This window comes from Cupressus sempervirens, chromosome 7, assembly GCF_028749045.1.
Source record: "Cupressus sempervirens isolate cs-2001-9-10 chromosome 7, ASM2874904v1, whole genome shotgun sequence".
In the NCBI taxonomy this organism is placed as follows: domain Eukaryota; kingdom Viridiplantae; phylum Streptophyta; class Pinopsida; order Cupressales; family Cupressaceae; genus Cupressus; species Cupressus sempervirens.
In genome coordinates, this window is record NC_143124.1 from 667,070,182 (window position 1) to 667,085,593 (window position 15,412).

Consider the following 15,412-nt stretch of genomic DNA (forward strand, 5'->3'; position numbering starts at 1 on the left):
TTTGTCAAAGCTTCCCCAATGAACAATTGATTACATAGGACCTCACTAAGATATGCACGCCTTCTTAAGCATTATTACAATTATTACATTAAGGTTCTTACATGTTACAATACAACTAAAACAATCTACAATGAAGATCAACATATTATAAACATCTCGCGATTTTGCTCGCCATTTGAAAGCTCCCACTCAGTGCTGCTTCTCTGCTCTGCCATGGCCCTTTCCGATTGCTCCTCAGCGGTCCCTCTAGCTTGTGGGGATGCTTTGTGGCTGGCTTATTCTAGTTTTAGTTAGGGGTTTTGGGCTGCTCCTACTTCTGGTCTAGTGCCACCTATTCCGCCTGCTCCCGTTTCAGCTCCCACCTCTACATTAGACCCTACGTTTTCTCTATCTATGTGGGCCTCCTCCTTGGGCAAGGTTAATAATGTTGGCTTGGTGTCTCCTACTTCTGTCACTACAATTCCCATCTTCTACGGTGATGCCCTAGCTGGAAATCTTTCATCTTCTCCTGCTCTCTCTCATGCATCCTTTAGGGCTGGGAGTCATTAGGCCTTGGCTGGTGGCGGATCCTATGTGGTTTCTTCGCCAATGGCTCTTGCTGAGGTGTCTCTCACTCTGCATGCTAAGGGTAGATCAGCCATCTCCTACATTGATGTGACCACTTATGAGGCCAGCATTGGAGGTCAGGCTATGCATTCAGAGCTTCCTAATGATGTGCCTATTGATGTAAGTAATCCAATTATGATTGATTTAAAGTCTGATATTGTTGATGAGATTCCCACTTATGTGGATGATTTCTCTTCCAATGTTGCTATCTTTCATTTTAAGGGTTTTTGGCCCTCTCTGTTGGATCTACATGCTTGGATTTCTTGTGTTTGGGTACCCTTCAGTTCATATATTGCTGAGATTTACCCTGTGGCAAGGGGTTTTTTCATTGTAAAATCGAGTCCACTAAAGATAGAAATTCCATCTTGCGTTGTGGTTTCTCATGGGTGGAGAAGTTCCTCTTGAGGCTTAACCCTGGTATAAGGATTTTGACCTGTTGAGGAAATCTTTTAATAAGATCCCTCTATGGATTAGGTTGCCAAATCTCCCCCTTCACATATGGGTGGATTCTATCCTGGAGGAGGTGGGGGAGGCCCTCGGGGACTTCTTGCTAGTTGATATTGTGGTTTCCAATTTGTTTTGAATGATGTATGCTCACATTCTAGTTGAGATCGATGTCTCCAAGGGACTCCTTGAAAAGATTAAGTTGGCATCCCCTCTTGGCTCTTGGATTCAGCTTCTTAATTATGAGAGTATCCCCTCCCAATGCAAGAAATGCCACAAGACCGGTCATCTTGTTGTCTATTGCTCCTTTGAAAAATCTAGACCGAAGAAGTCACCTTCTTGGTGGAAGGGGGTTTTGGATGAATACTACACGATTTAGATTGTCCCCACTATTGCGGATGATGACTCTTCTTATGACACTTTGGTGACAAACTCGTGTGTTGTCTCTGATGGTATGATTGCTCCCCCAATAGCGGTGTCCTCTTCTATTCAACCTCCTTTGGATTTTGTCTCTGGTGATGTGATTGTTGCCCCTCTTGCGACTCTGTCTCTAGGTGTTGTTGTTATCCCTTCTACCACTTGATCCTGCCTTCCCCAACCACGGGGGTTTTGGGGCTGGTTGCGGTGTTGTTGACTTTGTGTAGTAGAAGGTTGCTGGTTTGGTGGAGGATGGATGGACCACACTATAAGGAAAAAAGGTCAAGCCTTCCACTCCTTTTGATATGGCTTTGCATTCTCAAAAGAAGGGTTCAAAAGGGAATTCTTGAGCCCAGCCTATTTGTGGTTGTCCCATTTTTAGCTCTTCCGACTCTTATGGCATGTTGTTCTCTGTAGTCTGACATGGTTAGGGACTTATTGTCTATTCTTCTTTTAACCATGGGGTTTTAAGTGCCCGTTCAAAACCTGTTTTTGCGGTGGAAGAGTACTGTGTTTTCTATGATGCCACCATGGTCACCTTGTTTGGTTGGTGACCTATTTCACCTTTGGGCTATTGTTTTGCTTGGTTTGGGCTTCATTGGAAGTTTTTCAACTTGTATAAGGTTTCAAGCACCCTTCAAAACTTATTTTCCTTAATCAAAAACACATTATACCAACACAATCAACAGCCAATAAAACATATCGCATGTTTCACTTCAACCTCTCCGGAGTGATCTTTGAGACTTGCTATAACAAACATAATGTTTTCAACTATGATCCATGCTCACTATCCTTAATTCCATTTAACTGATAAGATATAGCCAATTTCTCAATGACTATCTCTAACAATAATTTCTCCTAAATGGTCTACCACCATTCTTCACCAAATAAATTCCAACTCAACGAATACTCATCATGAAAATAAGTGAACATAGATGTAGCATCTATACTCATACATGAACATAATCTTAAGCTCACATAGCTTAACTTGTTTTATGCCAACTTCGTTGTGCCAATAATCATTTATGATGTACAAAATCTCTTTCTATCATAAGCTCAAGAATATATGTTGACATCTAATGCAAGAGCATCGAGCTTGGATTTTGTGGACCCTATGTTCCATGTTGTTAGGGTTATTTTTGGGGCCTATATATGGACCTTGTCCTATGTGTGCATAATGATTGGATGGATTGTGTTGGAGTTACAACTCTCTTGGTGGCTTCTAGTAGTGTGTTCCTTATTTCCTAAGTAGACTTGGGAGATTGTTTATGTGAGCTTCGATCTATGAGAGTTATCTTATGCAATCTTGGATCTTGATTGATAGTTAGTATGTGGACCTATGTCTAAGGTTGTGCAGGTTTATTTTACCTTACGAGTTAGTCATGATTGTAAACTTGGGGCATGTCCTAAGTATTTATTTAATGTAATATGTCAAGCAGACTTGTAGCTTGATTTGGTATAAGTAGAGAGTTTTTTCTTATCTAGAGGCACTAGTTGGTTGATTAGTTAAGCATGACTAGCTAGGAGTATCCTGAGGGATGATAGCTAGGAGTTGGATCTTCACATATGAGGATTGAGTTGCACTCTTCCTTGTAATGGTCATAACTTGGAAGGCCTTACAACTAGGCATGTTGGTTGTAAATTTTATATTGTTATTATGAGAATAAGTATTGCAATTGATCTAAATATCTATGTTATTGTTCATTTTTCATTGTGTGGTTACTTGTTGGGGGTTAGGTCACCTCCAAGGGAGGTACAGCTTGTCTTGCAATGCATCAAATGGTATCAAAGCATAAGTCAATTTTGTGATAGTATTGTGGTGGATTGATCGATTATGGAGCCCTAGATGTCTTTATTATAAGGTGGTAGATCGTGGTTCTAGCTCGCAATTGCAAAGGACTCACAGATGGATCATTTTGGTTGTGAAACCTTAGTGTGAGAAGATGAAGCTTTTCTTGACTAAACATATCACTGAATTAAGGCAAGTTGCAAAGATAAAAAGATCGTCAAGTGTAAGGCAATTGGAGTCTTGCAATCAAATGATTGATGTGAGGCATTTGCATTTTGAGAGGAATTTGATGGATATGTTGGATCGAATTTGGGCTAAATTAAATAAGAGGATTGAAGAGATAATGAAATCTTGTTTGAGTTGGCATCTACCGATCAGAAAGAGAGTTGTCTAGCCAATTAGAAGGATTGTTCAAAGAAGAAGGCACTTTGTTGATTAGGAAAAGGTAAAGGTTTAATGCTGAAGATGATGAGGTATGTGTTAGTTTTCATGAGCAAATGGATGGATCTAACATGGAAATTGTAGAGCATCTTATTGTGAGCAAGGAGATTGTTGAGATTTGCATTTGTGGTAATGAGGACTTACATATGGTTTTTGATGTTGTTGTTGAGATGATTAAGGATGTTCAAGTTATTGTTGATATGGTTGATTAGGATTTACATATGGCTACTAATGTGAACATGGATTAACATATTGTTGATGTAAATGTTGCTACTACTGTGGAGTTGGATTTACACGTTGTTGATGTGGATTCACTTCTTGCTGATGTGGTTGAGGATCTCCATGTTTCTATTGATTCGGATTTACATGTTGCTAATATGGATTTGTTTGTGGTTGATATGGTCGAGGATTTACATGTTGCTACTACTATGGATTTGGGCTTACATGTTGATTTGGATTTGGAGTTGCATGATGTTGTTGACATCAATTTCATGTTTCAAGATGTTATTATTGTTGGTTATGATCAGTTGCAGGGATTGTTTGTGAAGCATTATGTTATTCAGTTTGTTTTCGTGAGTGAGCATGTTGATGGATTAGCTATGGTAGAAAAGATTTTGACATTTGAATAGATGAAGCAAAGATGGTTGATGTGCAAATTTGTTCTTTTGTCCAAGAGGAAGCGGAAGCCTTTGGTGAAGATGAAGTTGGGTGCAGATATTTCTTTAAGCGTCAAAGTGTGGGACGTGCTTTTCTATTTACCCTGGGAGTCTGATGCAAGAACATCAAGCTTGCATTTTGTGGACACTGTGTTATGTGCAGGTCATTTTTGGGGCCTATCTATAGACATTGTCCTATGTGTGCTTAATGATTGGATATATCATTCTGGAGTAACAACTCTTTTGGTGGCTTCTAGCAATGTGTTCCTTATTTTGTGGGAAAACTTTGGAGATTATTTTCTCAAGCTTCAATTTGTGGGAATTATCTTATGCGATCTTGATATTACAAATAACATTTATAACAAGCAAGAAAATAAAAACATGATATAGTAAGGACTTGATGTTCTTAGATTTATCTATTTTTTCCCCCAAAGAATAACAAATTTTAAAATAAGAAAATGCTTAATATAAAATCACTATCAGCACATTATCTAGAAATGTGTGTATGTGTGTGTGCGCACGCATGTGTGTGCATATATGTGTGTGTGTGTGTGTGTGTACATATATATATATATATATATATATATAGAGAGAGAGAGAGAGAGAGAGAGAGAGAGACCCCTCTAGCTCCCTAAGTCAACATTATTTATATACTCCTATATATGTATATAAATATTTATTGATATTTTATTATCTAATTGTGTCCTACACTCATAGTATAGCTCTTAGATATCATAACCTTTCATTCCTTTGTTTAGGATTTATAGTTATTTCCTTCTTTATACTAGTTTATCATGACAAAATGAGTAGATTGCAATATATGAGGTCAAACTCCATTCTTACTATTATAATCTTAGATGTATATAGTTGATAAGGCATCCTTGATAGGATTAATTGCTTTTGTAACCAATATTCTCCCACGATGACAACAATCATATTTAGGGAATCGAGATGGTTTTGCAAGTATCTCTATCGTAAACCTCTATGTTAATCTAGATAATGATTGCTTATTACCCGATGGAGAGTGAGCATTCATATTTTAGTGTTCTCTATTCCAACATGTAAATGCAAAGATCTTGTTTATTTCTTCAAACTATATTTTGGTAATTCTTTTCAGTATTTCCTATTTATATATCATCCAAGCTTGCTACTATCACTTGTTTACTTTTGTTAAATATTTCAATTCTCTTTGGAGATGTTTATGATCTAATCATTTAATCAAATTTGAGAAATCTTCATAGGAGGTTATATTTTTCCTATCCTTGGGTACACTTTCCATGAAGTCATCAATCATGGGTTGCATCCTCAAAGTGTAGGATGGCAAAGTGGATTGTATCTTCTTCTATCATGAGATTGGAGTTGAAGAACATGTTTAATTTCAGCAATCATCCATTTGTTGTGATTTTGCAAAATTTGTCAAAAGATCTAATCATTTAATCAAATTTATGTGAGAAATCTTCATAAGAGGTTATATTTTTCCTATCCTTGGGTATGATTTCCATGAAGTCGTCAATCATGGGTTGCATCTTCAAAGTGTAGGATGGCAAAGTGGATTTTATCTTCTTCTATCATGAGATTGGAGTTGAAGAACATGTTTAACTTCAGCAATCATCCATTTGTTGTGATTTTGCAAAATCTGTCAAAATTCGATATGGTGTGCGACCTAACTTTGTGTTTGAAGTCCTTATTAGGTTGTTCTCTCTTTTAAGAACTTATAATTATTTTTCTTCAGAGTAATCTCTATATGTTCTATCTGGGAAGGAAAGGTGGTTTCTTTATTTGAGGTGTATTTGGCTATTATTTTTTAAATGATTAGTACTTGGAACCCAAAAGAAATTAACCTAAAGTTTCACAAGTTTGTCAAAGACATTTTTTTAAAGATTATAACAAGAGATAAAATATAGCAAAAGCATTAACTCACATACATAACAACCATCATAAACAGATTACATCTCTTAGGGTTTTGTGACATTAAATCACGTTTAAGTTTAATTAATATTAAATCTAACACATAACAATTCCACGTCATGGAATAACTACAAGTATAAATCCATTTAAATAATATACAGTTACAAGATGTCACTTGGCAATAAACAGAATGCACAATCATCCACTATACAAGACCATCTCGTAAGATCTATGAAATCAAATACAATACACTTAGAGTATAACCATCCATCATAGAAATACAAGATCAGATAAAAAAGAACATATGTACAAGCACATCCAGCAACAGCATCCGACAGTCAAATCTTAATGGTATAAGAAAATGCACTACCACTCGACCTCGTGGAACGCAAAAAGGCCCACTCCCACCATGTTGAGGAGATAAACTCAAACAAGATAACAAACTCAAAGGTCAAAACCAACAGCTACGTTCAAGGAATCACCTAAAAGCAAACTATCTCAAAGGTACCAAGACACAAATATCAACTAAACCCAAAGGCAACACAAACACAAAAGAAATCTACTAAGCAAGTGGGCAAGTGTCATCACATGAGCCAACTCTAAGGTTACCCAACAGTCTTTTAATAATTTGGCCTCCTAGTGTCTCTATGCAGCATCAGTATAACCTCATACAGACAAGGCATACTAACAAGTAAGCTCTAAAGTTACCCTAGTAGTCTTTTAATACTTTGGCCCCCTAATGACTTTTTGTGGTACCAATATCTTATTAATTCATTTTAAGCCCATTTATGAAATGTTGTCCCTTATTAAAATAACCTACAATTGGTTACCCGTCATCCTCTTTAGGGCCTCAGCCTCCATTGCAAGTCACTTCCCAACATGACATACAGAAAGCCTACTCGAAGCTCAGTAAAAGCAAAAGATCTCAAATCACTATAAACTACACATCAGTTCTTAAACAAGCAACTAGAAAGCACTGAAATATAACTAATCATAATAACAGATTACACCAATACGATCATCCTAATAGGACTGATCCAAAATCAAGTACACATAAACCAAATCCATGTGACAACATGACATCACTAAAACAAATCATTTAATCACCTCAGTCATATACAAGCAATTAGGAAGCAATCAAGGATACTAATTGAAGACTCAATGGTTATACTAGAAAGGTCATATCATTCTCTTCAATTCTACACAAGAGAAACTAAAAGCAATAGCAAAACATTTGATCAACTCAACATAGACCACACACAACACATTACCATGGTTAAGTATAAAAGATCGTATACAAAGCATTATCGTGACATCACAGAACAAAGTCTCAAACCTCTAGTAACATCCTAATTTGGTCAAAGCTAAGGCAACCCGAAACCCAACATAGAAGTAAACATACAACAGACATTGTAATTTCATAGTTTTGTTTGGTTTTGATAACACAGTTATGAATTTATAGTAAAGTTTGAATTTGCATTTCATTGTAAGTTTTCGATTCGATAAAGTTTATAAAATCCCCCTTACAACTTAACCCATATTCACTTTTAAATTTGATCACCCAATTACCACTAACTCACAAAATTATCATCGCTATAAGATCATATATTAAATTATTATTATTAAATAATTAAGTAGTAATTATTTAAATCATTAAATAATAAAACGAAATACATTTAACTAATTTCCTTCTAATGTCCTATTAATAAATTAATTAATTAATAATTAAATTAATAAATTTAGTTGTTAATAGGATAACCTTCTAAAGAAAAATACTTTAATAATTAAAGAAAACTTATTAATAAAATAAATTACTAATAAATCTTAATTAAATTAAAATTTTAAATAAATTTAAATTTAAATAACTTAAAATTTAAATACTTTAAATTTTTTTTTAAAAATTTAATAATAAAGATGGTGTGTTTTAAGGCCCGCGAGCTTGTTGATGCAAAGGTAGTCATTGTAGCAGGCCCTATTATGGCCGCAGTAGGTCCTGCGTAAGCAATACCTACTATTGTCGCAACAAGACCACTACCACAGTCTCCATGTGCCGCTAGCGAGGGAGAAAGGGGTAGGTGGGGGGTTGGTGGGTGAGTGTGTGTATGGGTGAGTTTCCATTAAGTTAAATCATTATTTATTCTTTTAATTTGATTTAATTATAACAAAAAATAATCACAATTTAATTATAACAAAAAATAATCACAGACCCACAAGATTGAAAAGAAAACCCATAAAAGTACAAAAAACTAGATCAAACTCAAGAGTTATAATCACGAATTTACGTCACTTGACAAATTCAAAAGGTGGACAGCTCAGATTCTTGTCCTACTTTCTAGGACAATTGGCTTAGGTTAGGATTTGGACTTGAGAGTTATCTTTTCACTTATACCATTAAGATTCTAAGATAGAGTACGATCATCCTGACAATTTAGAGAAATCAATGCCCAATACCTGCAATCTACATAAAATCCACACATGCACATACTCATATATTCTAAACTAAATAGGCAATGGCGGAGAGTGATACATCATGTAAATTCCGACTAACAAGTGACTATGACTCCCTCCCTCAACCACATCAAGAACGTCAATCATAAAGTAAAACATACACACGCATACACCATACACATGCAAGTATAGGGTACGTAACCATAGAACTACATATAAATCATTCATCTAACTAACATCATGAAATAACTAAAATCACTAATTGAGCATACATATATATATCATCATCAAAATACTCATAAACCATAATCACAAACTAACCTAAAAGAATCCGATCACTACAACAAAGAAGTCAAGTAGGTGTAGGCATTACAATACTAACATCCTCCCTACTACAATTCCTGTGACCACTTATTGAATTGTTTACATTTTTCCAATTCTTTCATGAGTTCTCCATGTCTCTTTCATTTTGCTCTATAAATGTTTTGGTTGTTACTTCCATCAATGGTCTAGTTCATTGCTTACTAGATCACTCATTGTATAGTTTGTTATTTGTTAATTTTTTCCTTTTCCTAAGGCCCTTTGGCTTCGGTGTATTAACAAGATGTCAAGATGAAAGCTCTAATACCAATTGTAATTGTCCCCAAGAAAATGCAACGAGCTATGCATAAATGAACCTATCTAATACCAATTGTAATGTCCCCAAGTAAATGCAACAAGCTATGCATAAATGAACCTATGTTTAATACACTAGAATTAAATTATTTAACTTAATCCATGTTGTTAAGATAGCAATTGTAGGTGAATTAGTAATAAACTATATATAGTTTGACAGGTATATATTTATCTTACTATTATTCAAACGTAAAAGAATGTTCAAATGCAACAAGTTGTTCAAATATCAAACTCAACACCTCAAGGTTGCTGATCCCTAACATGTCATAAGAATGATTGGTTTGTTGGACTTACAAAAGCGGCAAGCCTCTCCCTGATTACATGTCTATTCTTCTTCTCAAACTTAGAAATAATAACATATCTTGAGCATTTATGTTTAGTTCAGATAATGCTCTGATACTACTTCCCATTAATTTATTATTACTGATACCATGTATAAATTTTTATTCCATTCACAATAAATTTAACTATGTATAACTTATTATTCAATTAACAATAGATTTAATCAATTATAATAATTAATATTTAATTGACATGTTCAGTTTGTATCCATATTTATTATCGGCAAGGTTTATGACATGGTGACCCTGCTCTGTACCACAAGAAGGAAAGAAATGTGTCAAAGGGTGTGCTGCCTCCACCAATATACCCTCATCTCTCTCCCCCACATTCCAAGACTGAATTGAACAGTGGAGAAAACTAAAATCTGCAATTAACATGAAGACATCAGCAGCAGAAAACACTTGATTTACGAAAAAATGCTGATTTCTAATCGAAGGCAGTTACAAGACCACCACGGAAGGTACAAAATTGTTGTCTAACAAAAACTGGTGATCTTCTCAAAATAGAAAAATCACAAACCTGCAAGTAACAACCCAATTCTTCCATTTCAAATTTCACTCGAGGATCCTTCTGGTGCACATGGGGTATGTCCCAGCATCTATTTAAAAGCATGAGAAACTTGTATTACACAATTGGTGGCGGCTTTTATATGTGTTGTAAGAATAAAAAATAGGAAAACTGAGTTGCAGACATTATTCTGTGTTTTACAGTGAACCATACGAGCAGCCTTCAATTGTATCTACTCTTTGTACTGCTCTTGGTAATTAGTAATAATGACGGAAACATGCAATCACGGCTTCCAAGCCACTTCTAATTAATATATCATATCCACCAGTCTGTTGTTTCTAAAATGCTCTTTTCGAATGGTAAATAAATAGACTAGAGAAAATTCCACACCTCAAAAAATCAGATATGACTGACATATGCAATGTGAACTATGACATATGCAGTGTGAATTTTGAGCTTATTGACTATATTAATATGACATTACCAACTTTGACTCGTTAAACTTCTTAGCATTCAATGTTCATAACTTTCCATTGTTCTTGTTTTCAAAGCACTCTATTATGAATCTATGATATTTCTTAGAAATTATTAAACTATATTAAAAAAATTGCATCCCCAAGTACCCCAGTCTGCCAACCTTGTCTCCAAATAATGTGATTTGATATTTCACAATAAAACATGCCCCACATCAGCATATCTAAATTTGCTTTAGTTCGAAAAAAAACTGAGTTGTTTCCATTCAAAAATGGACCTTGATATCTTTATGGTCAAATGTGCACTTTAATTGCTTAGTAAAAAGGGTTCAGAGATGTTACCAGAGACTCAATCAATCGGAGCAGAACCATTTGATTGTAGACGTTCCTTCTTGAATGCATCCATTTGTAGCAGAATTGAATTGATCTTTTGATTAGGTCGAAGCTTAGCTGCCAACATTCTTTCCTTGAATCCATAAGCAGGAAAGTGTGCCTTCAGGTAAGCTTGCAAAAGGCACTCATATGAACGTATCCGCCCACGATAGCCAGCTTTAATCAGACTATCAAATATATTTTCAGCATTTGCAATATCTCCTTTTTCTGCATATTTCTCTAGTATTGCAATGAATGTCCCATAAAATGGCTTTACTCGTTTCGGCTTACCAACTTTTAGCAGGAAAGCATTTGCCTCTTTTACATCACCAAATCTGAGATAGAGTTTAACCATTGCCTCACAAAGAAATGGTTGAATCACGATCTGCCTGTTGTCAGTCATACGCTTTACAAATTCCTTTGCTTTGAGAAACAAATTATGGTCAACATATACATTAAGAAGTGCACTGTAGGCAATCGGTGATGTCACTTTCATCCCAGAATTCTGTGTTTTCTCAAACATACTTTCTGCCTTTGCAATTTCACCCAGCTTTCCCCAAGCACGTATCCCAGCAATATAGTGAGAACTGGAAATTTGAGGAAGAGAATTAATTGCATTCCAAACTCTTTCTACGTCACTAGGTTTGCCAATATCAGCATATAAAATAAGTAGAATTTTCAGACAACCGTTCACACCTTTGGCTGTAGTAAAATCTTCCAGTTCTTTCAATAAGGCTTCTGCCTTTTCCAGGTACCCAGCACGGATATAATTGCTAGCAATTTTGGCCAGAGTTGCCGGTTGATTAGTCTGTATACCGTCTGCTTTCATATTCTCAAGAATTTTCTCCATTCCAACAATATCACCCACAACACCCTTATCATGTATCAGATGATTGTATGTAACTACATCAGGTTTTATACTTTCATCTTCCATCATTTTTAATAAATTAGAAGCTTTACGTCTGTCTGTTCGAAGATAAGCCTGCAGCAGAGCATTATAGTCAAATGTGTTAAGGGTAAACCCTGCATCTTTCATGTTGTTGAAAACCTCCTCAGCTTTTGTTACATTAGGCATACGTGTAAAGTTCAGCAGACGGATTTGGTGCACTTTATATCCTCTCATTTCTGATGGTATGGTCTGAAAATGCTTCTCAGCTGTAGAAATGCCATATAGCCTGAAAATCAAATCCAGCCGAACTGCATGATCACTATCATCGAACACAGAAGACTTTTTTTCCCACAACCAGTTTGAAACCTGCATATAACCAAAATGTAAGTGAGGGGGTTAGTTTGCATTATGGCATTCTATAAACAGTGACTTGGTTATTTGATGCTTGCTTGCTTATACGATTATGTACTAGACATACATATTTCCTGAAAATTGTGTGTTTGTAATGTCTTTACTTCCCCCGCCAATTGGAAATCCCACACAAAGGTAGAAAATGAAAAGGAATGTAAATGAAAAAGGATGTAGCAACACATTATAGTTAATTCCAATGATTCTTAATTTTTGGATAGAAATGTCAATGTGAATAAGTTCCTTTAATTACCAAAACACAATGGACGGCGAACGCATGCTTAAAAACTCTGCAAACATAGCTGTAAGAATATCATACATTTCAAAAACATGGTAGCATCTTTGAACATGGCATATATTACAAAATAGGGGATATGAAACCAAATTTCTATTTCAAAGAAGACCATGGAGCCACAGCCCTGAAAATAGAACATTTAAAATTTATGGGTATGTTCTGTTTGACCCTGTGATATGTGACAGAAAGATTGGCAACCTCAATAGGTTTATGATGAAGGCTACAAAAGGAATGTAAACAAATAAACACAAGCTTCCCAAACTACGGTGAAACTAGGCCAGTAAATCACAAAAGTCCTCAAAGGAAACAGCACTGCATACCATAAAAAGGTAAAAGGTTACCACATGTGTCCAGTGACATTCATCAACCACAAAACCTGCATATCCCAATCATCAAAGCATCCTACTCCTTGTAAAAAAAGGTGTTTCTATAAAACAGAAAAAAGTTGGACTAATTTTCAAGAGCTTAGTAAATATTAAAACTGATGATACGTAATTAAGCTTAGGTCAACATTTTGCATGTATGTCACTTTCAACGGCTTACACAGTTTCCATGCAGACACCTTGTAGCAGAAGAAGACAGGATGACTCTAAAATAGGACTACTCTACAGGGTTATAGCTGCTAAACTTGACATTTATCTCACCCAGAATAGATTTGAATGAAACCCTTAAAACCACAAAAGGACCATCATAGGGTTAGGACTCCTCAACGTTGGCCCTTTCCAAAGAAAGATTTAAGTTGTTCAAACCCCCGAACCAGGAAAGCACATATGACCATTCTACAAGATTAAACTTAATAAACTTTGTCATACTTTTTTTCAATAAAAAGATTACAGATGAAAAATACCCCTACACCAGGAGAGCACATTCCATCAATTTACAGGGTTAAAACTTTTAAATCTGGACGAGTTTTTCGTTTTTAAAAATAAGGATCAAAGTTGAACAAAAGCCCCTGTAATAGTAAAGCACATTGGACATTTTAAAGGATTCGAACTCCTAAAATTTGACGATTTCATTTTTTTCCAAAATAAGAGTAAGGCAGAAGAAACCTAAAACCAGGAAAGAATGTGGGAACATTTTACAGAGCTAAAGCTCTTAAAATTAGACTTTTCCTTTCCTTTTCGAAGAAAGACTAATCTTGAATGAAACACTCACACGGAGGGCTCGTCCGTACATATCTCGGTTTTTAAGCTGCCTGATGATGTTCTTAGCTTCTTGTCTGTTAAAGTCATTACCATCTTCGACCCATTTATCAATTGTAGCAGGCACGTGTCCGTAAGTACAATTAACAATATCTTTAAGCAATCTTTTAGAAGGTCCATCTCCTTCACCTTCAGCTTCTGATAAACCAGAATCAACTTGAGCTTCTCCTTCTGAGATCTCGCCTTCTGGATCCAAAGCTAAATACCCCGTATCATCTCTGTCTGACAACGAAGCTTCTTCAGGGGGCACATCTAGCTCAGATGAACTTTCAATTTCATCTTTATTCTCCTTTTTCTCCTGCACGCTGCCCGTAGCCTTTGATGCGAACCCGCAAGCAATCCCCGGATAAACTGCAAAGGAGATGTTTCGGTCAATGCTGAAACCGTATACCTGAACTGAGCGCTCATGATTATACTCGCTGTAATTGTGGCTGCCCACTAACGTTGCAGCAGATCTCAATGCATTGATATGTTCGCTACAAATCCTGCGATTAAAGAATAAATGTATCAAAAAAATAACATAAAAAATCCGCTTTTCCGGGTTTGTTTTCACATTCGCTGTATGCAAGAAACATCTGCAAACACTTACTTGACCTGATTTGCTGATCTTCGTAACGCCCACATGATCATCAAGAAAGGAATGACGGTGTTACAGGAGGAACAGAGAACATTCGGATTATTCTTGAACCCTGCACGTATTCCTTAAACCCTCAAAACCCTAAAGCCAAACGTTAGAGCAATTGTTTCCGTTTGTGATAAATCTTTCAACAAAGTTAACCAAAATTGCTTTTGGACAAGTTGGACCACTAGCCTCGTCATACCTCTTACACAAGAATAGAGACATCAATAATTCATCTAATAATCACATGATTATGGTTAACGCATTACTTGGCAAATTATTTGAAAGTCTATAGAGCGTAGAATTAGTCCTTCGACTCAAAATGGCACGGTGGATTTAGACCAAAATATTCTATAATTGACTACTGCATTACTCTTAGGCACCTTTTAAGGAGGACGCAAAGAGGCTTTTTGTTGTTTTGTGGATTTCAAAAAAGCTTTTGACACCATTCATAGAGACAAACTTTGGAAACAAATGGAGAAACTTAAAATTTCAAATCAGCTTAGAGCGGTAGTCCATAGACTCTATGATCATGTTAGAGAACAAAAGATGGTATGTTAGAATGTTTTGGTAACAATATTGGGGTTAAGCAAGGCTGCCCTCTCTCACCCACCCGTTTTGGCATATATATTGATCAGTTGGAGGAATTGTTAAATAAAACTTTAGAGGGAGGAGTCCAACTTGCTAAATATGTGGTGACGTTACTTCTTTATGCAGATGATCTCATTTTAATTGTGCCAATAGCCAAAGACGTAAGACAACACTTGAAAACTTTGGAGAGTAATGTTAGGAAGTTGGGATGCAGATGAACGCTAGCAAGACTAAAGTTATGGTCTTCTCTTTGTGACTTCCACTTTGAAGGAAATACCCTCGAGATTATGAACGAGTATAAATACTTGGGCGTAAACTTCAACAACAAAC

General features: G+C 35.8%; 1 protein-coding gene across 2 annotated transcripts; it reads right to left on the reverse strand.

Moving 5' to 3' along the window:
• Positions 1-9,884: 9,884 nt before the first annotated feature.
• On the reverse strand, positions 9,885-14,720 carry LOC149548433 (pentatricopeptide repeat-containing protein At1g15480, mitochondrial-like). Of its 2 annotated transcripts, XR_016354025.1 has the most exons (5): positions 14,462-14,720; positions 13,826-14,357; positions 11,049-12,333; positions 10,246-10,324; positions 9,885-10,090 (listed from the first exon to the last, which is right to left on the reverse strand). XR_016354025.1 is itself a non-coding variant. In XM_089792500.1 (3 exons), the coding sequence occupies exons 1-3, from the start codon at positions 14,500-14,502 to the stop codon at positions 11,056-11,058; spliced, it is 1,851 nt and encodes a 616-aa protein (XP_089648626.1). In that variant the 5' UTR covers positions 14,503-14,720; the 3' UTR covers positions 10,872-11,055. The 2 variants fall into 2 exon arrangements, 1 of the variants encoding a protein (XP_089648626.1); XM_089792500.1 differs by lacking the exons at positions 9,885-10,090; positions 10,246-10,324 and having other exon boundaries at positions 10,872-12,333.
• Between the last annotated feature and the right edge of the window lie 692 nt (positions 14,721-15,412).